The 20,658-nt window shown below is 39.5% G+C and overlaps 1 protein-coding gene across 4 annotated transcripts in view; it reads left to right on the top strand.

Moving 5' to 3' along the window:
- ST18 (ST18 C2H2C-type zinc finger transcription factor) overlaps positions 1 to 20,658 on the top strand; it is a 98,074-nt gene that overhangs the window by 43,704 nt on the left and 33,712 nt on the right. For 2 of the 4 annotated variants that reach the window (XM_040972712.1, XM_040972715.1), the window contains 6 exons: positions 1,019 to 1,153; positions 2,501 to 2,591; positions 3,597 to 3,701; positions 6,027 to 6,220; positions 8,449 to 8,660; positions 17,144 to 17,389. In XM_040972712.1, the coding sequence (XP_040828646.1) occupies positions 1,019 to 1,153; positions 2,501 to 2,591; positions 3,597 to 3,701; positions 6,027 to 6,220; positions 8,449 to 8,660; positions 17,144 to 17,389 (983 nt within the window). The remainder of the gene's footprint in view (positions 1 to 1,018; positions 1,154 to 2,500; positions 2,592 to 3,596; positions 3,702 to 6,026; positions 6,221 to 8,448; positions 8,661 to 17,143; positions 17,390 to 20,658) is intronic. The other 2 variants (XM_040972713.1, XM_040972716.1) reach the window with 1 other exon arrangement.

Consider the following 20,658-nt stretch of genomic DNA (forward strand, 5'->3'; position numbering starts at 1 on the left):
TCCTGAAAAAAACTACCTCGTGCACTAAAATAAACTTATCTTTTTATTCCATTTTTCACAAACATTTTGTAAGTTCCCCACTTTCTCTAACCCTTGGTAAAAATTATACCCCTCCCCTTCTGCCCTGCTCTGTTCTCGATCTTTGGTCTCTCCCGACAACCTGACCAAGCAGGTTGCAAAGTGGCCCTTTCTGTTGTCTTCAGCACCTGTGAATTCACTCCACCTGAGCTCTAGGCCACATTCTCCGGAGCCCTGGGAAGACAACTTCTCATCCCTGTGCTTCCATTTCCAGCAACTCTGTCCTTCCCACATATCATCATCTTGTTGTCTCAGCTTTCACTTTCTATATAAAGTAGAATCAGCAGCTTATGCCCGTAGCCATTGCAGCTTGCCCCTAAGTGGTAACTGTGGGTTTTGGAGTTGTGATTCTCTTTAGCCCTTCTGGTAGGAACCGCATCCAGAATCTCTGGGCCTCACTCCTGTCTGCTGCTGTACAGAAACAGGCTATGTGATGAGTGGCTGGCTGATCCATCCTCAACCCAGGGGCCATCTGCTGCCAAGGATGCTCAGTGACAAGGCCAGAGTGGCACTTTTCAGATATGGTAGCTTCCTTGCTTTGTCAATTTTGAATCTTGCTTTTTCTTGATTCTTTGAATAGAAGATGGCTTGAGTTTAAATCAATTCTTTCTTCTTCCTCACTCTTTTTATTTCTTTTCAGGGCAGAGGGTTGACTTTTCATAATGAGGTTGTAACTAAAATATATGACACAACAACAAAAAAATCATTTCTGCATTTTAACACTCTTGCCCTATGTCAGCCTTTGCTTAGAAAACCAAGAAAATTGAAAACATGTTTTATGTCTGCACAGCTCTAGCTGAGGGTCTTATTCAAGGCAATGTGTGAAGAATGTTGAGGATGGCAAACCTGAATAAAGTGTAAATGTCACTCTGCAAGGCCACACTGTTGAATGGGAAGGCAGAGAATAACCACATGAGTTCTTTAATTTCATTTTTTGTAGATTCGCCAAGGCCTGAAAAAAGAGAGACCAAGTGCCCCATCCCTGGGTGTGACGGCACAGGACACGTGACAGGGCTCTACCCCCACCACCGCAGTCTTTCGGGGTGCCCTCACAAAGTCAGGGTTCCCCTGGAAAGTAAGTATTTCTTGCTCTCTGGAGAAGGTGTATGCTACAACTTCACAATGTCCCTTTTTTGTCTTCAAATTTAGAACTTGGATTGGAAGCATGAAGCTTTCTCTCAGGATAATCTCCATTCAATCATGTGTTTTGAAGCATAACATATTTCTAGAACATTTGAGGTATGACAGGAACAATGCATCAGGAAATGATGCCCATAAAGAAAACAGCATATAACTCACTATATCCAGGAGGAAAGAGAATGCCATGCCATGGACAGGGCATTAGCCTCGATGCAGCATGGTGACGTTACTGATGTTGCTCTGCTGCCCTCACAGGTGTTCTTAGTGTTATACCTTCTACCCTGCTACACCTGAGTGTGCTGAGTAAGAGCAGGCCTTCTTTTGTGTCTCCCCCACAGCACTCTGCGAGCTGCCACACCTGTACAGTGCAAATGCGCTACATCTCTACTTGTTGGACCTATTGACTGAGACATCTCTTGGGTCCTATAGGCCACCAAAGTGGGGATTCCCCAGCATTACCTTTCTCTAGAAGACTTTCCGAGTCACCAATTCTCTCTGGGTCATGCTAATGCTGCCAGACTTTCACCTTGCTTTACCCATTGTGCCCTCACCTCTATGCTTCCCCTTGACCCTTATCCATTTACTGGTCACCAAATACCAGTGGGGAGAAAGGACAGCAAAGAAAACGATGTATCACTTAGGAGAGAAAGAAGGTGGTGTGCAGGATTTCAGAGTATGCGAAAAGATGGAAATAATATTTGACAGATAATGTCTTTATCCTCTCCACTAAGGAAAAGCTCTAAAAATGAAAAGAAGATTATGAGCCATTCGGCTTAAATAAAAATGAGCAGAATAGTCTTCTTTAGGCTTACTCTGAAGCATACATGCTAGAGAAATTAAAACTTGAAGAAGCCCATTGGATTTAACTGCTGAAGTTCTTAAGTGCCCGTTTGTGTCTTCTGGATGTGAATGCAGTTCAAAATGTTCACTTATCAAATTGAATGCAAAAAAAGTTTGTTTTGGTGCAGAAAAATTTTGACATCTATGTGTAGTTTTCTCATAATACATGTTCTTGAGAATTTTTTGAAGAACTCATCTACATGAATTTCAAAAATGTTTACACCACTATAAGGTTAAAGTTGAATTTCACTTAATAAGTGAACTTTAAAATATGTGAGTGTGTATATGTGTATATATGTATATATATATATATATATGCATATATGTAGGAAGCCTGCTGTGACAAATGTCATTTGGATATGAAATTAAGAAATCAGTTTCTTAGTATACTATGTACTTATGGCAAATTTTTCTTTCCTTTTTTGTGATAATCTCTACTTAGTTCTGGCCATGCATGAAAATGTGCTCAAGTGCCCCACTCCAGGATGCACAGGAAGGGGGCATGTAAACAGCAACCGCAACACCCATAGGAGGTAATGCCCATTGGATGCTGACTGCTCCGCCAAAAAAGAAAAAGGTGGGAGGGGGGAGGACTGTCACCGATCAAATAACCAACTGAGATTGTGCTGCCAAAGCCATGCATCACTGTCAGTTACGTTACCATGTAGAGAGAATAATACAGCACATTCTCAATGTATGAAGAAAAAAGAAGAGGATCCCTTCAGTATTTCCTTTCCTGAGCCTTTTTATGTTAGGAGCCAATTAGGGTAACCAAAGGTATCTTATGGTGCTGGGCTGGATTGTCTATCCATATAGACGGACAGAGTGCCCTCTTTTCTCTCTGGAACCTCACCGTTGCAGTTTTGACACTGAGAACAGTTGTTCAAGAGTTTTCATTTATGCCATCCATCCCACCCAGAGGGGCCTCAAAATACAGTGATTCTGATTGTAAACCAAGAGGAGTGTGTACACTATGTGAGATTACAACTGACATAAAACATATGTGTGCTTATATATATATATAAATCTGTGTGCATATATTTTATGAAAATGCTATTTTACATGTGCATTTTACCCTACTTAGATTATGATGTATATTCATTTTACCAGAAAATTGGTTAGTCCATCCTTCCAATTTAAGCATGGGTATGAAATTCAGATCCTAAAATTTGAGTAACAATATGAAGATCAAGTATCCATGGAGTCACTATGTTAAATTTTGTTGTTTGACACACTGCAGTTAAAAGTATCCTGTTGTATCTAAATTATGATGATGTTTTCTCCTTTAGTTATTGTCCCATGATAGTGTTTTGACTGCAGAAATGGGTTTCTTACATTTTGCCTCTGAGATGAGGACAGGAAGCAAGTGTTGATATTGTAGTTCGCAAGACCCTTTGGGATCTGTTAGTTTGAGAACAGTGCTAAGTGAACTATTAATATGACTTAACATTTAGTGTGTGCCAAGTGTGCTGTGAGGCACATGCCAAATTAAATTTCCATTTCAACTCAGATCCTCCTGCTTCTCTTTTTTGAAACAGTCTCTCTGGTTGCCCAATTGCTGCAGCTGAAAAATTGGCAATGTCCCAGGATAAAAGTCACCTTGATTCTTCCCAGACCGGGCAGTGTCCTGACCAGGCCCACAGGTACGTAACTCCCACCAAGCTCCTGATACACTGTTTATGTCACACTCCTGCCCGGGTGGACCTCTTGTCCCTCATCTGTCACTCCACTGTGACCTGCTTTTTATTCTCAGCTGCCAGCAGACCTGCATGGGCCGCCAGTTGGAAAGGAAAGTCTACTATCATTGCTTAAATGAACTACTAGAGCCACCAAAAGTTTCATTCAAAACTCATCCTTTGTCAAAGTAGCATACAGCAGGCCAATCTCAAAGAAATAAAGCACATGATGACATGTATTGATCAAAATGTCAATTCACTCTTGTGTAACATAGCTACTGAGTCAGGGAGAACTTCCCTTTCTGATTAAAGTCAGCTTTCTTCAGCTCCCCTCAAAATATGTGATACTAAGTATTCATCCCGCAGAACCATATATATACATGATTTCTTACAAACAAAAATTCTTGCAATGCATAAAATATCCTCCTTTTGTCCCACTCCAATTGGTCCTTTTACTAGTCCCAAGTTTTTGAATACTGTTAGATGTGTGATTATGCTTGTTTTTAAGTTATAAGATCATTACTATAAAAACTATATGTGTGTGTGCATGTATTTAAAAAATTACTTTAGGAATAAGATAACCAGATAACTGTTTTTTCCTAGTCACTGAAAGGCAAAAACAGCAATTAGGTGTTTCATTATATTCAGGATATGACTTCCCTTAATATTTTTGCTTCCAAATATTTAATTAAGAGCTAAAATTGGCATTCAAAGTATGAGAGAAAACATGTCACTGAGCAATGTGAATTAATGAATCTGTAACAATTTTAAAAATCTTAAAATAGAATCCTTGGTTAATGTTCCTTTTCTTTAGGCTTTTGCTAAGTAGACTTATTTATCAAATATAAAAACAACGTCATTTGATTTTATGCATTTCCTTAAATTAGTATTGTTTTAGGACACTTGTATAATTTTAAAGTTATAAACCAAATTATGTATGGCAACATCAGCTAGTCACTCAAAAAATATTTTATTTATATGAAAGAGTTACAGAGAGAGGGCTACACACACACACACACACACACACACACACACACACACACACACACACACACATACACCTTCCATTTGTTGGTCACTCTTGAAAAGGTCTCAGTGGCCAGGACTGGGTTGAGCTGAAACCCAGGTGAATGGAACTCAGGTTGTGGGTAGCAGAGGCCCAACTACTGGGCCATTTTCCAATGCTTTCCTAGGTACATTGGCAGGAATCTGGAATGGAAGCTGATGAGCTGGGACTTGAATCAATGATCACATGAGAAGCCAGGGTCTCAGACACTGGACCAACTCATTGTGCCACAAGGTTGACCCACTCAAATGTTTTTATATAGCAACCCAAAATAAAATGCTTTACCTAATTCAGAAAGAATAATTGAAACATGATATTCTAATGAATCAGATGTGTTTTGCTGGGAAATAAAGGAAAAGGTATTTCTGATATTTATTCTGAAAGATGACATTTTCTATTCTTTTGCTGTTAGACTACAACAGATAGCCATTTATCTTTTCTTTTGCTGAATTTAATGTTGCACAGTTATGTTACTCTTGTTTAAGCAAAATATAACTCTAAAGGAGTATGGGAGCTGGGTTGGGAAAGCTACACTGAAAAAATTGGAGAATACATTAAGTAGTAATGTAGTGATTTTGATTTATATTGAAACAATGGCAATTTAATAAATGAACTGTTTAAATACTATTTAAAATATTACTTAAATTAGAAAATCCAGTTATACTGAAAATGGAGGGAAATGGTAAGAAACTGGAGACACTCACAATTCCAGAATCACAGTTGTGATGTCTGCACTGCTCCTCGTGGGTGTCAAGCTTCTGCTAGCCCTCCAGAATACAACAGAGCGCAGTGCCACTTCTGAGAAGGAGAGAAACAGCACGTTTCTTCCCCAGTCACTGTCATGAGTATTTGCAGAAATCTGATGAGCAGTTCTAACATGCAGAATGTGCATACCTTGTCGGTGCCTTACCCAGTACATCTGATAGTTCTATGACACTTTTCTCTAAGGTGCTGAAAGTGCTAACAAATAGCAGATGCTTGTTCCTCATGACTTTCTGTTTTACCAGTGGTGCACTGGGGTGCAGAACACACAGCAGTGGTGCAAGTATGCATAGCCCGCAGCGTTTCCTCTCATTCCTGCTCTGGGACCCTCTGCTATTACACTGTAACCATGTCTCTGTGATTATTCAGACAGTGAAGTACCTGTCCACTGTCAATGTTGACACTAACATGCTCACTAATAATTTCACTGCACTTCTTTTGAACTGCTACCTCTTTGTGTCTAGGACAAGCTTGGTGAAGCAAATTGAATTCAATTTCCGATCACAAGCCATCACCTCTCCCAGAGCCACAGTGTCAAAAGAGCAGGAGAAGTTCGGAAAAATCCCATTTGATTATGCCAGTTTTGATGCACAAGTTTTTGGTAAACGACCACTCATCTCAACAGGGCAAGGATGCAAAACACCGCCATTTTCTGAATGTAAGTGTTGAGTCCTAACCTTTCCTTTCTGTAAGTTGTATCTTACATATGTGTGTGTATGTGTGGGGAGGTGTTGGTAGGAAGGATGTCATAAAATACAAAATACTTCAAAAAGTTCATGGAAATGCATATTATAAAAATATTATTCATGACTTTGTCCACCAAATTAACTTGTCTTTTAATTGCGTTCTGCAGGAACTTTTTGAAGCTTTCTCATATATGGTATCCTACATAAAGCCAACAGGAGGGAAAATATATTATACAGTGAAATGAAGTAAAGAAAATAATAGTACGGTGATCAGTGTTACTAAAGTGATATAAAAGTTTTATAAAAATTTACATGAAGTTATATAGTTTTATATTAATGGTGGAATAGTTTATGGGTAAAATGGTGAATAGTTCATGGGTAAAACATGAATAGTTCATGTCATATGATGCTATTATTGAATCTAAATATAATAATTATAAACAAATATTTAACTCACATTTAGCTGGAAATGGGTTTAATGAAAATGTGTAGCTATTGTAATATAATACTTTTGATTACTATTGAAATTATGAAAATCTAAAATACACAATGTTGAAATATTATTTAAAAGATTTAAATCAGCAAAAGCGCTCAGATTGAAGGTTGGAAGGAAAGTCTAAGAGGAAACTCACAATTCAGGAATTAAGACTATTTTAGCGAAAAATGTGGTGGTTGAGATGCATAATCACAAATTTAGGAATTAACAGAAACTTCTTAATGCTGACATAGCCAGATGAAGAACATAATTCAGATAACCTAATATATAAAACTGAGTGTTTCTACATTTCTTATAAAGTAGCTTACACATTTCTTTATGTTTCTATGTTTTAAAATATTCTGATGAAAAGGGGGAAAAGGAATCATTAGGAACAAGCACAGGAAGTGTTTCCTACATTACAGGGACTTAACATCCCCTAAGGAAAAAACAAGTCCTTTGTATACTGATTTTTTGCCTCATTCTCCGAGTTCATGGAATCTCGGGGATCTCATACCAGGCTCCCCAGAACACAGCATGCTTGCTGCAGGGTGACCAGCACTTTCAGAGCAGTAGTTAGCTGTGTAAAACCCAGCAGTGGATCAACTGACTTGTTTATCTTTGAGAAGTATGCTCCACTTCAAAGACATTCTTGCCAAAATAGTCCCAGCTAACATAAATAACCACTTACAAACTACTAGATTTGAGAAAAATATGTATACACAGACTTTAGATATAATATTTTATACACACAACACATACTGTTTAATAAAGTGACGTTTAAAAATATTCTGTACACTCAGAGTGGGGATAATGATTTTAAAAATCCACAAAACATTCAGTGACATTTTCAACTCCTTGTAATTGTTGGGACAATATTTAGCAATATTCTAAATTTTTGTCTTATAAAAGATAACAATGAAGTTGTTTCAAATAAGCAATCTGTAATCAAAACAAATAGCTAAATGTTGTGCTCTGAGCCCACATTATATCTTGAGTGTTTCTCCCATAACTTTGAGTGATGTCTACAGATAGCCCACAGTGAGGAGAAATCTGGTTAATTCTCTCTGCAATGCATTGTTACCCACAACAGAAATGTAAAAGGCAAGCTCAGCCTTGGTACCTAAGTTGCCTTTCTGTTCACCTTGAGAGCTTTTTCTGCCTGTGCTTTGCTCTCTGCATCACCCCAACCACACTGAATGCCAGCTCACTGAGCACTCCACCATTTATTTAGTCCCATCTGGTTGGATGGAAACAAGAATAAGCCCAAAGCAAAGCTTTGTCTTAAATAACAAAAAATGCAAAGTAATATCTTAATCTGCAGAAAAAAAGCACTGAAAAGATATATTTTTTCCTCCACTAGAGATACTCAATTCTTAGATGTCACTGCATCTGTAGTCCCTTTCCAGGGTTTTCTGATGTTCATTAAATCCACATTTTTTTCCACACATGTTGCCAGTGCACCTGCCCCATAGTATTGGTTATATCATTCTTGATATATGAAGGGTAAATACAAAAAATATTAAGAGAATAAGCCCAGCATTCACATTGTCTGACGTGTAGTCTCTGTGGAAACCTTTCTGAATGATCTTAAGGTACTAACATAATGGAGTATGCAGTATTCCTCACACATTTTAATGTAAGAAGTTCTATCTTTAACAGACAAATCTGTTTGATAACTAAAACTGCTTACGTGCAATTGCTAATCAAGTCTCTCTTCAACAGCAAAGCATTTTTCAAATCCAGTGAAATTTCCTAATCGACTGCCTAGTACAGGCGCCCACACACAGAGCCCGAGCCGTGCCAGCTCTTATAGCTACGGTCAATGTAGTGAAGACACCCACATAGCAGCAGCTGCTGCCATCCTGAACCTTTCCACCCGCTGCAGGGAAGCTGCAGACATCCTCTCCAACAAACCACACAGCCTGCATGCCAAGGTAGGCCACTCCAACAGCCCCGAGGGTGGGCCAGCGACTGAACCGTGAGAATAAACTGCCTTTCATGTTCCTAACTACATTCACTGTCACTCCATTCCCTGCCCCTGGAACACGGCTGGCCCTCCCTGTCTTAGGGAGGGGAGTCAGGATAGGGACGAGTGATGGGTCCAGAACCGAATAAGCAAGGCTAGGTCTCATCTGGGGACTCTTATTGAAGGTGGCACACCAAAGCTTGGAGGCGACTTGTGTTAGAGGGACCAGTCAGAGAGAATTTACAAATTTCAAAGGTGTTTTTGTTCTGGGAGTCTGGCACATGAGCAAAAGGGGAGTGGTGCTGCTAAAACATACGAGCTGAAGAAACTTTGCTGCCCGCAAACTGAAGATAATTAGACAGGTTTGGTGACACCAAATTGGTGGAACACTGGCAAGATTGATCCTTGGAATGTAGACAAGATGTGTGACTTAAGGTCGTCTCAGTCATTGTGATGGTCCAGGAAGGTCTGAAAGCTTGGGGCATTCAATCTTGTGACATTTTCTCCGAAGCCCAGAGAATGAATTTTGTTACTTTAAGAACCTCTCCCAGCCACATAACAATGAGACGTACACATCCCACATTTATAGTAGGCAACCAGATGGAAACAAAAACCAGACATCCTCCATGCTTTGCCTTTTCCAGCTAGTGCCTTACCATGTGAGAATTATAGAAATCCACAGCAGACACGGTGAGAAGTACCTAGGCACTTGTGCCCACAGTCAGCTGGGCCAGTAACTTCGAATCTCCCTGAACCCAGCTGACATAATTTGTCCATTCTTCTCTGAGACAAGATTTTCTCCTTGTTTCAAAAGGGGAGAGTCCTCATGTTAGACTCTGGCCCTGGAACTCAGCGATTAGGATCGGTACTCTTTTCGCATTGTAAGTACAACCCACGCTGGCGTGGTCAGCTGCCTGCCTGGGCCGTGCCAGGCCTTCAGGAGAACAGGTAGCAGTGCCACTGTGCATTTGACAGAAGAAGCAGAATCAGCTTCTGGACTAAACAGAGCCAAGTAAGCCGCAGGAAGAGCTGGTAGCCAAAAACCACTCAAAAACAATTTTTAATCAAATGAGGTGCTTCAACAAAGAAAAACGTATCCTCTGCAGATATAATAAAATATCAAGTGATCGAAACTCAAAGGAATTATAGCCACAAACCATTTACACACACGAGTGCCTCGGGAAATTTTTAAATGCAGCTGTACTTATTTTAAATGTTTAAAATTTGCTATATAAATGGGAACATTTTCATGTATTTCATACACACAGTTTTCAGAAACTATCCTACCCTAACCACCCCACCCTCTCTCCTCTTACCCTTCACCTTTCTTCCTTTTTAAATTTTGTTTTCTTTTTTGCAATAAAATATTCTGTTTATATTGAAAGTTCGGTTTTTAAACCCTGAATACAATTCTCCTTTTTCAGTGGATATTCTCTCATATATTTAGCTGGGGTGCTTTGGGACTTGACTGCCTAGGCTGCTCTAGGAAAATGAAAGCACTAATATTGTAGTCATTCATTTTACTTAAATTATCATGGTGACATCTGCATTTGTAGATGTTTTTCTCCTTTTCTGAATTCTGCATTTCAAGTTCATCCTTAAAATGTCTCCATGTTCTATGAAATCACTGATGTCAAACAATGGAACAACGATGGCTAAAACAGTCAATCAACAAGGGTAGCTCAAAGAAGTTCATAGAAAATGGGATGAAAGGATGTTTATTTTGGACCCCAAAACATTAGAAGCCCAGGCATAGCTGTTTTATGATTCACATTTCCTCAAACTATTTGAAGAGTTCCTCGTGTGTTCTTCTCTTTTGAAAACATATTTGTAGCCCAGAAAGTGACTTAAATAATCAATTTCCATCATGTGTTGTCCCACACCTACTGGGAGCACTAAGTGCCCACCTGCTGTGTGGAGCAGATCAGACAAGCCAGGTGACAGGAAGCAGGTCTTGGCCACCTATGGCCAACAACCTTGCCCTTCCTATGGAAGCCAAACTAGTGTTGCAATGAAAGAAATGGGACACAAACAGCCCAGAGACTTCTAAAAGGAGTTCATGAGGTTGTTACTAAAATTATTTTCTCACCAAAATTGCTTGCCTCTCTTGACAAAGTGATTACCAACATAGGCGGCACCCCACGAGATCACTTTGTGTGAAGTACTTTGCCAGTATGTACTACTTGCACAAAACTGTACATATTTGTAGATATCTGTCCTGTTGGATTCTATGTTTTAATACAGAAGAGAAACTCATAAATTCCTATACCAAAAAAAAAAAAATACATACACTAGTAAAAAGAAAAAAAAGCCAGGTGATTAACCCCATAAAATACCCTCTGATCACCTTGCCTGCTGCAAGCCTTTTCCATTGCCAGTGCTGCACTTGCGGTATGCTTTGCATCTTCTCCTCCATACTTCCTACTTACCGTATTCTCTTTGCAATATGATTATCTTGTGTGCAACATGGCAGATTGGTAGTGTGTTCATTTCTGGTATCTCAAAGCTATCTCTCAGGTTGCTTATTTAGAATTAAGGATATAGAAAAATCCAACTTTTCTCTACCATAGACCTTTATAGCAGAGCTCCTGGATGGTGTACTCAACAGTACAACCACAAGGCCTCTAAGTGCCAGAATGTTCCAGTAACAGGACACATTTAGGCACATGCTTTGCCTTCAAGGAGTTTACAAAGCCAGGTACAGAAAGTGACCCTCTAGTCGTCATAGCTGCCTTGCATTGTTCCAAGGAGAAAGTTGGGGTCAAAGGACAGGCACTGCTGGCATTGCAGAAAGTTTAATCAGAATTTTGTTAGAGCCAGTTTCTCGTTTTCCTTTTGTTACTATCCAGTTGATTCTTTTATGCAATGAAAGTCTCTTCAGTTGCTTAACCAAGTTGGAAGTCATGCTATCGTCCGTAAGCACAGCATTTTAAAAACCAGGCTAAAGCACTCTAACCTTGATATTACCTTCATGCCTACTTGCTGGGGACTGATGCAGGTCCCAATTGACTTCATTTTACTGGGAGATTTGCAAAAATCACTGTCTTTCAGTGATTTTTAATGATCATGGGAACCAGTTGATTTTCAGACTGGCAAAGAAACTTCAACTCTTATACACATTAAAAAAAAAAACGAATGGTGACATGGATATTCCAGAATATGTTTCCCCTCTCAAAATATCTTTGCCACATAACATTAGAAGACTTTCCCCATCTACTCCTTTCCAGCACTTCAGCCTAGTCTTGTGTACACATTATTGTCCATTCATTCACCAAGCATCCATGAGGCTCCAGGTGCAAGTCCATATGGAGGATATCAGGGTGTGTCTGTCAAATCACTGCCGAAAACAGAGCCTCTTATCTCTTAAAAGATTTTAAAAGAAATTACTTTTTGTTAAAAATACAATCTGGCATGCACCTCATACACTGGCCCTGCCAGAACTGCCTGTAGGTTCTTTCAGGATCCAGTTGAGGAATCAAGTCAGGAGAAAGCAACTGGTACTCTGAATATTTAGCCATTACCAAGTGATTAGTGGTAAGTTGTCTGAACTATTAGCTTTCTCTTAGTCCTAATAGTTTTGCTGGTTCTGAAATGCACAAGAGTTCCTCAAAAGTTTGTGGCAAATGCAGCTGAGAGAAATCTATAATGTTTGTTGATGCGCATGGATTGCTTTTTTGTAGTGTTTTTCACAAACTTTTGAAGACATCAGGTCTGCCCAGATTTCAAAGAATATGATTCTGTTTGAAGCGCTCTGGTCAATTACACTCTTCATTGTAATTTAGTACTAATAGGAGTGGTCAAAAGTCAATGGGCCCTGCTTCAAGCCCCTCCCCTGTCATCAAGCCATTGTTAGTCCTGACACAAGCACAGCACACAGGGTACACATGGTCGGCGGGCAAGGATGAAACAGCCTGGCTGCCTCCCACCCCCAAAAGCTGCATGGCCAGCACTGAAACTGAGTAACCCCGGGAGCTGCACCAGTATCAGTCCAATACATTCCCCACTTTCCTTCCTTCCTCCCACCCTGTTCAGCAGAGGTAGGAACCCGCTTCTCAGTCTATCTTTATCCTCATCGCCACTGCTTGCCAAGCGTTCTGTTGTTTGTTTTGGCGTTTCCCCCACCTGTTTAGACAAAATGACATATGCACAGTGTGCCTTAAAAGAAAACAGAAATTGACACTTACTTGAAATGTTTAAAGTTCAAAGTCTGTCTTGTGCTTAAACAGGGCCCAGACACACCATGATGTTGCCTCACCATTCTTGCTGCCTGATACCAAAAGTAGCCTGTTGGCCCTAGTTAGAACCCAGAGCAGCCTTGCCAACAACTTTTTACACCAGAATGGATAGACTATATTTTGTAAGTAAAGTGTTCCCAGGGTCTGGCTCAGGGATCATAAGGAACTGACTGTGTAGGTATAGGACAACTACATACTTAACAGTTGGCTCTTCATCCATGGCTGCAGTATCCTAGGAGTATCTGCGTCAGTCTTCGGAAATCCATTCAAATGATTACCATGTTTAGGCAGCATTTGTAGAGTACCTACAACACACAAGACACTGTGAAGAAGCAACTGGCCTGCAGTAATCCTTTTTACTCTTTCTAGAAACTCTGTAAGGGAGATCATTACCATTCCAGTTTATAGGTGAAGAAAAGGACAGAGACATTAAGAACTTTTCTCTGAGCATGAAAGCTTTATCTGTTGCAACTGAAATGTGATTTCATGTCTGACTTACTCTTTTCTTGAAGATCTTATGAGTTGTCATGACTCCAAGTCACAAATAGGGAGAGTGACTATAAATGTCATGGTAGCCATTTCTCCTTTGAATTCTGTCATTTTTACTCCTATTTCACAAATCTGTCATCTTCAAACTCAGTTACCATTGAGTGAGAAATGTCCTTTTTATTTGTTTATTTATTTCCTGTATTCTTTGAAAGTGTATTTAAGCTCATTTTCATTTTAAAGCTATCCTCTCCCCCTCCCACAAACAAATCCCCAAGAGACAAAAATAAAGGAACAAAAGCTGTTTGCAGTAGAAACCTGAACAGTGAGCACGGAGCATTCTACACCCTCAGTCAGGTCAACAGAAGACAACACGTGATCCCACAAACCTCGCACAAACTGGCCACATATGAAGCCTAATGCTGCCTTTTAAAATCAAGGTCTTCAAAACAAATAAGTCTTACAATGAGGACATTTAAGGCAAAATTCATAATTTTTCTCCTAGTTCATCACCATCTTTGAATGTATCATTACCTGTGATGGTTAGAACAATGTAATGTTAGCATTTTCCAGGAAATATGGAGACAAACAGCCTGTTCTCAAAATACAAGTAAAACAAATTTTGTATTGACCTGTTTGCTTTTCAGAAAATAAACTTTTCTCTAGTAAGTACAGCAGGAATACGACTGTTTCCTGTTCTCAATTTCCCGTGTCACTACACTAGCTTCATAATTACTTTACTCACTACACAATGTGCCATTTAATAAAAGTAGCATAATTCATTAATCATTTCTGTATTAGTGAACAAACAAGTTACTTCTTATTTCCTAAACAAACAAGATGACATGGAATTATCCATTACATTTTCAGTTTAAAAATAATTTACGGTGTATTTGTTAAATTATCTTTCACTGAAAAATACGCATCAAATAAGCTTTTTGAACTAAGAACAGACTGTTTCAATTTTTGTTTCTCCAGAATAGAGTGTCTTTAAAGTACCTGGTGCTTTCTCAGTAACTTAATGATTGTACAAATAAGAAGTAGCTCCTGTACCTTAAAAGGAATGACATACATGGTTGTTGACACTCCAAAGTTGGAAGCTAAGTTAATGGATAATGAAACTAAGAAATAAGTGTTTTGGTGCCCCCCCAAAGTTGAAATCCATGCCTATGAGAGATCCACAAAAAAACTCATGAAAAATGAAAAAAAAAAGCATGGATTTCACAATGTTTTTTTTTAAACAAAATAAACATCTTTCAGTTCCATTTTCCATTAACCATTTGAAGTACTCTTGACAATCAGACTAATACCTAGACTCTAAAGAAACCTCGGTATTTACATGTAAGTATTTAAGAATACAAAATAGCACTTGGAGAATTCAGAATATTGGAAGTTGTGGAGGTGATGAGGCAGGCGAGCAAGAGAGAAAATCCCTGTCAGCTGCAGCTTTTACTCCTCCTGCTCCTGGGCCTCTCCCGCCCCTCCCTCCTCCTCTGGCTGCCGTTTAGAGTTTCAAACACAGAGAAGCCGCTGATACTGCTCTGAATAAAACCATACTATAAACGTGTGAGCCCGACTATGGGCAGAGCGGGACCCTTCTCGGTTACTGTGGGTAATTGTTGAATGCATCTGCGCGCTCACTTAAAGGCCATCTGCGCAGCGCTCCGAGTCCGGCCACTCGCCCTCTCCCGGGGAAGTCAGGTGCATGCGGCAGCCAACCAGCTGGGATGTGCAGGGCGCAGAAAGGCGCCCCCTTTGAAGATTAAGAATGATTTTTTTTTTTTCGCTCCAGCCCTCCTGACTTGAAATGCGTAATTATTACAACTCTCAGATTCTCTTGTATTTTTTTAATCGACCTTTTAGAATTTTTTTCCTGTAAAAACTCAAATATTTCTGAGTGTTGTTTTGGAATAGTTGATTTTTTTCAGAGAGATGGATTCTGCACTATTTATGGGGTTTACACTATAAAACTCCGCAGCCCAGTCACGTGCCTGCTTTTTCCTGAGCCATCTGTCACAGAGGTCTGGAATTGTATGTGAATGTTGGTTGTGCAGTCTTAACCCGTTTTTTTTTTTTTAATAAAAAATGTCAGCAACTACAATATTTAGCATTTTGCTTTACGTTGGCCATTAAGCTTGATTACTATTGCTCTGTTTCATGGCTATAGTTACATATCATCTCTGAAGCCAAAACTTGTTTTGATGTGCTACTGGCAGAACACATTGTGAGATCCTGAGGAGAGAGAGTATGTGGCACTGATATAGTTAATATCTTGGATTTTTGTAACTAAGGTTCACTAATGCTGGTATAAAAACGTATCTGATATTATACAGATGGCATAAGATGTTGTGGTTACTAAGTTATTATCCTGGATAAGCTGTACTGACAAATTCAGGGCTTAAAACTATCACAGGAGATTAAACTATTTACTAAAAAAAGGGACAGAAAGATATGGCCAAAGCATCTTAGTACAACATATTAGAAGTGTATTTACCTCCCACAAATACAATGCAGCCTATCTTTCTGGTAGGCTGGGTGATTGAAAATCTAAACTTTGCATGTGAAACAAGCAAATACAAGAGGTGTATTTATTTTCCAAATCAGGCACAGGCGGCAAGCACAGCCACTGCAGCCCATGGCACACTGGTATTCATGAGAGATGATGAAGTGATTATAAAGAGAGGTTGAACAAATCCCCTGGGAGCTTCCATCAGAATTGGGGGTCTTGCTTACACAGTCAAAAGAAACTCCTGCTCTGTTAACCAGAGGGTACAGAAATGGTCAAGAGCTGACTTGTGAGATGCTGGATGATGGTGACCAGACCAGAATGGTGTTATTCAATCCATCTGGGAAAACTGCAGGCATATTCTTCCACTGGAGGCTGCATGGTCATGGTAACAGAAGATCCTGACCCCATAGGCAAGGCAGTAGGTTGGGGACCAAATATAGAATGAAGTCACATTTCCTAAAATTAATATGGATTATATATTTTATGTGTGTGTGCCTCAAAAACTTAGGCAAAAACATTCCAAAGAAGAATAATATGAAGTAGAATTAGCTCTAAGTCTTATATTATCTGATAAGAAAAAGTGTGTTTTTTATTCTCGCTTTATAACTTAACCCCCAAGTAGTCAGGCCATCAGCTGTTACCAGTAAAGTATGGTGTACAACATCCACCTTCTTGCCCCTGGTCCACTTAGGAAAGCCTTTCTGGTTCAGAAAACCTGGAGTAAACTTTTGCTTTCATCTTCATCTAATATTTCAATGAAGATTCTCTTTCAGTTGGTCATGTCTGCATATTTCTCATGTTAGATTAATATTGCAATGGGGAAAATTATATAGACCTTTTATAGACACAAATGTTAATGCTTTCAGTGATGAATTGGGAGCAATAATTCTGTAAACCAGCAAAGGAGATTTACAGTTAAATTTCAAGAATATTTATGTATAGAAAACAGTCTCAGCCAGTACATCTAGTATTTGGAACAACTTACTTGCATTAAGCGTACTTTGTTTAAACCCAAAAACATGAAGCTCACTAATGGGGCTGTTTTTAAAAGTCCGCCTTCTAAGAATTGGGCATTTGGACATTGCAAATCAGGAAGCTAGATTTAAAAGCAGATATACTTCCACAACAGCTTACATTTAAAATGATCCTTTAAAAGCCCCACATGGCAAGGCTATAACTGCAAACTGCTTAAATGTTTTTCTGTTTCCTGTTGTACACCAGGGAGCCGAGATAGAAGTGGATGAAAATGGCACATTGGACTTAAGCATGAAAAAAAATCGAATCCTGGACAAGGCTGCACCCCTAACTTCCTCTAACACTTCCATCCCAACTCCTTCCACTTCCCCATTCAAAGCCAGCAGCATTCTGGTCAATGCAGCATTCTATCAGGCCCTGTGTGACCAAGAGGGCTGGGACACTCCTATCAACTATAGCAAACCTCATGGGAAGCCAGAGGAGGAGAAAGAGGTATTGTTTCTGTATGTCCATCACTAAGTTGAAGACAGCATGATTGCAGAATTTTACTAGCTTTTCCTCCTTAATTATACTCCATATTCCTGTTTAGATAGCATGTCATTTTATTTTAGACTTTGGTAAAGTGATGATTTTAAATTTCAGACAAGATTTGTAAGCAAATCCAACTTTCTCTGTCAGTTACCTAAAACAATGTGTCAGAGTGAATTTGCTCCCAATGACAGCTGCCATGACACAGGGTGGCACCAGAGATTCTATTCTGTATCCTCAGCAAGAACCTTCTGTAAAAGGCAACCCATCGCCTGACACTGAAATGCCGTGCCACTGATTCCTTCTAAACCAGGAGTTCAAAATGAAATTTGACGAGATTTGAAGATAAGTAAGAATCTTCAAGTCAAATCTCCTTTCTTCCTTTGGTTTTGTAAAGGAACTACTTCAACATGCCTACTTATGGGGCCTTTGTTTGGGTTCCAGAATCCTGAACACTGGGAGATGAAGTTTATCAGTCCCAAAGTCACAAAGGCATATTTGTGTGTTTGGTTATCACAGAGGTGGACTCACTCCCCAAATCCAAATGGTGTAAGTGTGCAGAACACATTTTGCCTCATCACTGCAATTGTAACCCCACCCTTTGTCCAGATCAGCCATGAATAAATTACTATCATTCAGGAGATCTCATAACCAAAGTCTCATTTTCTACTGTCTATGTAGCTTCATTTATTACAGTAGGTGATCCTAGTTTGATGGTTTGCAGGGAAGATATTGATGGGTTTGTCCACTGATGTACTGAAAAACTAAAGTAGCCATTTGCTATGGAGGCACAACTTTTTGTTTTTAGCTTTGTAAATTTAGAGGACTTGAGTTGAGGGATCTAGTTTGATTTTAATAAGTGAAGTAATGTAAATACAGTTTAGCCACAGTAAAGGATTGTCCCATCATCTTCTGACTGCCTCCTGTCATTTCCTTTATGACACTGTTGCTGACATCTCCAAGATCAGGGAGTGAGATGGATTCTGGAGATGCCACAAAAACGCAGGCACACTCCCACCATGCATCTTCAACCTGGTCATGTGTGTGCTCGCCCTGGTAGGATCTAAGACAGCCTTTGTATGATCAGCACTCCCCACTATCCTATGAAAGGGTGATGGGACTCACTGAAGGCAGTTTGGGACTAGATGCTGCCTCACTGCCCTTGTTCGTCTTGTTTTGCATGTTTTAGATTTTTTCACATATATCCCCCATTATACTCCTCACCCTGTTTCGCCTACTAGCATCTCTTATTAGTATCTTTGTCGCAGTTAATGAAAGACGCTCTGATTGTCCTGTTTTCTTTAATCCGAAAACATCTCATTCCTTCTATTCCTCTTAGCCTGTAGTAATCAAGCTTCTGTGGTCAGATTAGCTCCCACATCTAAGGTACTTATCTTTCCATTTCTTATTTATTTTATTCAACATTATCTCCTCCAGTTCCTTTCATTTTGTTGAGTATGTATAGCAGATTTTATTCTTTCCTGCGGCTGAAGAGTTTTTCCTTGTGCATATATGCAAGAGTCCCTATCTGTTCATCTGATGATAAACATCTTGGTTTATTGTGAATAAATACATATATTTGGTTGTTGTGAACAATGCTACAATGCACATGGAAGAGCAGATATGTTTTTGATACAATGAGTTTATGCTTTTTGGGTATATACTCAATAGTGAGACTTTGGGGTCACATGGCATAAACATTTCTGGTTTGTTTGTTTTGTCAAGGAATGCTTCACACTCTTTTCCACAGTAGCTGTACTAGTTTTTAGCCACTGTAAATTAGAGAGCAAAAAAGCTCTTTCTCCACTTCCTTGTCAGCATTTGTTACAATTTTTTATACAATTAGCAAATTCTACTTTTAAAAATTCTGGAGATGAACCTAACAAATCTATCAAACTGCTAATTTATAGGAATATTTTACTAAAATAATGCATGTGTGACTACAACATGAAATTGACACCTTCAAAACACAAGAAGCTTATTAACCTTCAGTGATGAGCATGAGCTGACCAACCTGTGCTTCTCTTCTCCACTGTGTCAGCTCCCACCTCTGACTTCTGGGAAAGAACACTAGTTACACCTAACTCCCTTCTGTTCGGATAGAAATCTGTGAATGTCCATATTAATTGATCATTCTACACAATTTGCCTGAAATAGAAGTAAGGAGTAAGCTGGGGAATGGGTAGGTTGGTGGGTTGGTCGAAGGCACAATCTTAATAAGATCAACACTAATGATTCAACTGTAATATGCAAGCTAAATGTAGAAATACGGGAGACCCTGCAACACACACGACTGGCATGCTCGATTTCCAGTTGGAACACTGCATCTTGCACCTGTACCTGTACCCAAAGGGAAACCTAACTCTAGACCTTTTTCCTCATAAGACAATTGACTTGTTTGAATGGCTCAGTTACAGAGAGGGGATGGAGGTGGAGATCACTCCCCAAATGACTGCAATTCCAGGAGCCAGAGTTTCTTCTGGGTCCTTTACATGAATGTAGAGTCCCAGGCACCTGGCCCATCTTTAATTGCTTTCCTATGCACATTTTTAAAAAGCTGGATCTGAAATGGAGAAGCCAGGACTCAAAGTGGCACACATATGGGATATTGGCACTGCAGGCAGCTGCTTAACTCCACTATACCACAACTCCAAATTGTACACCACGCCTTTATCTGTGGATATAGGTGACTAGAAGTCATGTTTTCCAAGGGACATTACTTTGCAAAATAACTAAATCTGCATCCCTATTCTCACAAGAGCTGTGCCAAGACAAATCCCACTGTGTTCTAATTTCCAGGAATATCTCAGTGCCAAACGCAGAGTGACACTTGGGCTTTCTGTCCTCATGCATGTGACTATGCTATAAACGAACCATGCTCAATGTGTTCATCAGAAATCTTTCTCTTCATACTCAGTGTCTGGCATATGGGTCCAAACCTGATTACTTACAAAGCAAATTTGCCCCAGGCGGGTTCTCATTTTCCTTTAGTGTGTCTTGTGTTGTTTGACATTGATCATGCTTTTGTGCTCTCAGCGATACTGTCAATACACACCCTTTACATTCCGAGAAATTTCCTCCAACTGCCTTCCTGGTTGTGCGTCACTTCACTCAGAGAATGAGAACATGAAGATTCATAACATGCATTTTATCCTTACTTTTCGTTCTTGTTTTTTGCCTAAATCCAAAAACATCTTGATTCATTTTGGCAATTTCAGAGATTCAGCGAGAGT

The sequence above is a fragment of the Ochotona curzoniae genome, unplaced genomic scaffold (assembly GCF_017591425.1).
Source record: "Ochotona curzoniae isolate NIBS_2020 unplaced genomic scaffold, NIBS_Ocur_1.0 contig_2318, whole genome shotgun sequence".
Taxonomy (NCBI): Eukaryota; Metazoa; Chordata; class Mammalia; order Lagomorpha; family Ochotonidae; genus Ochotona; species Ochotona curzoniae.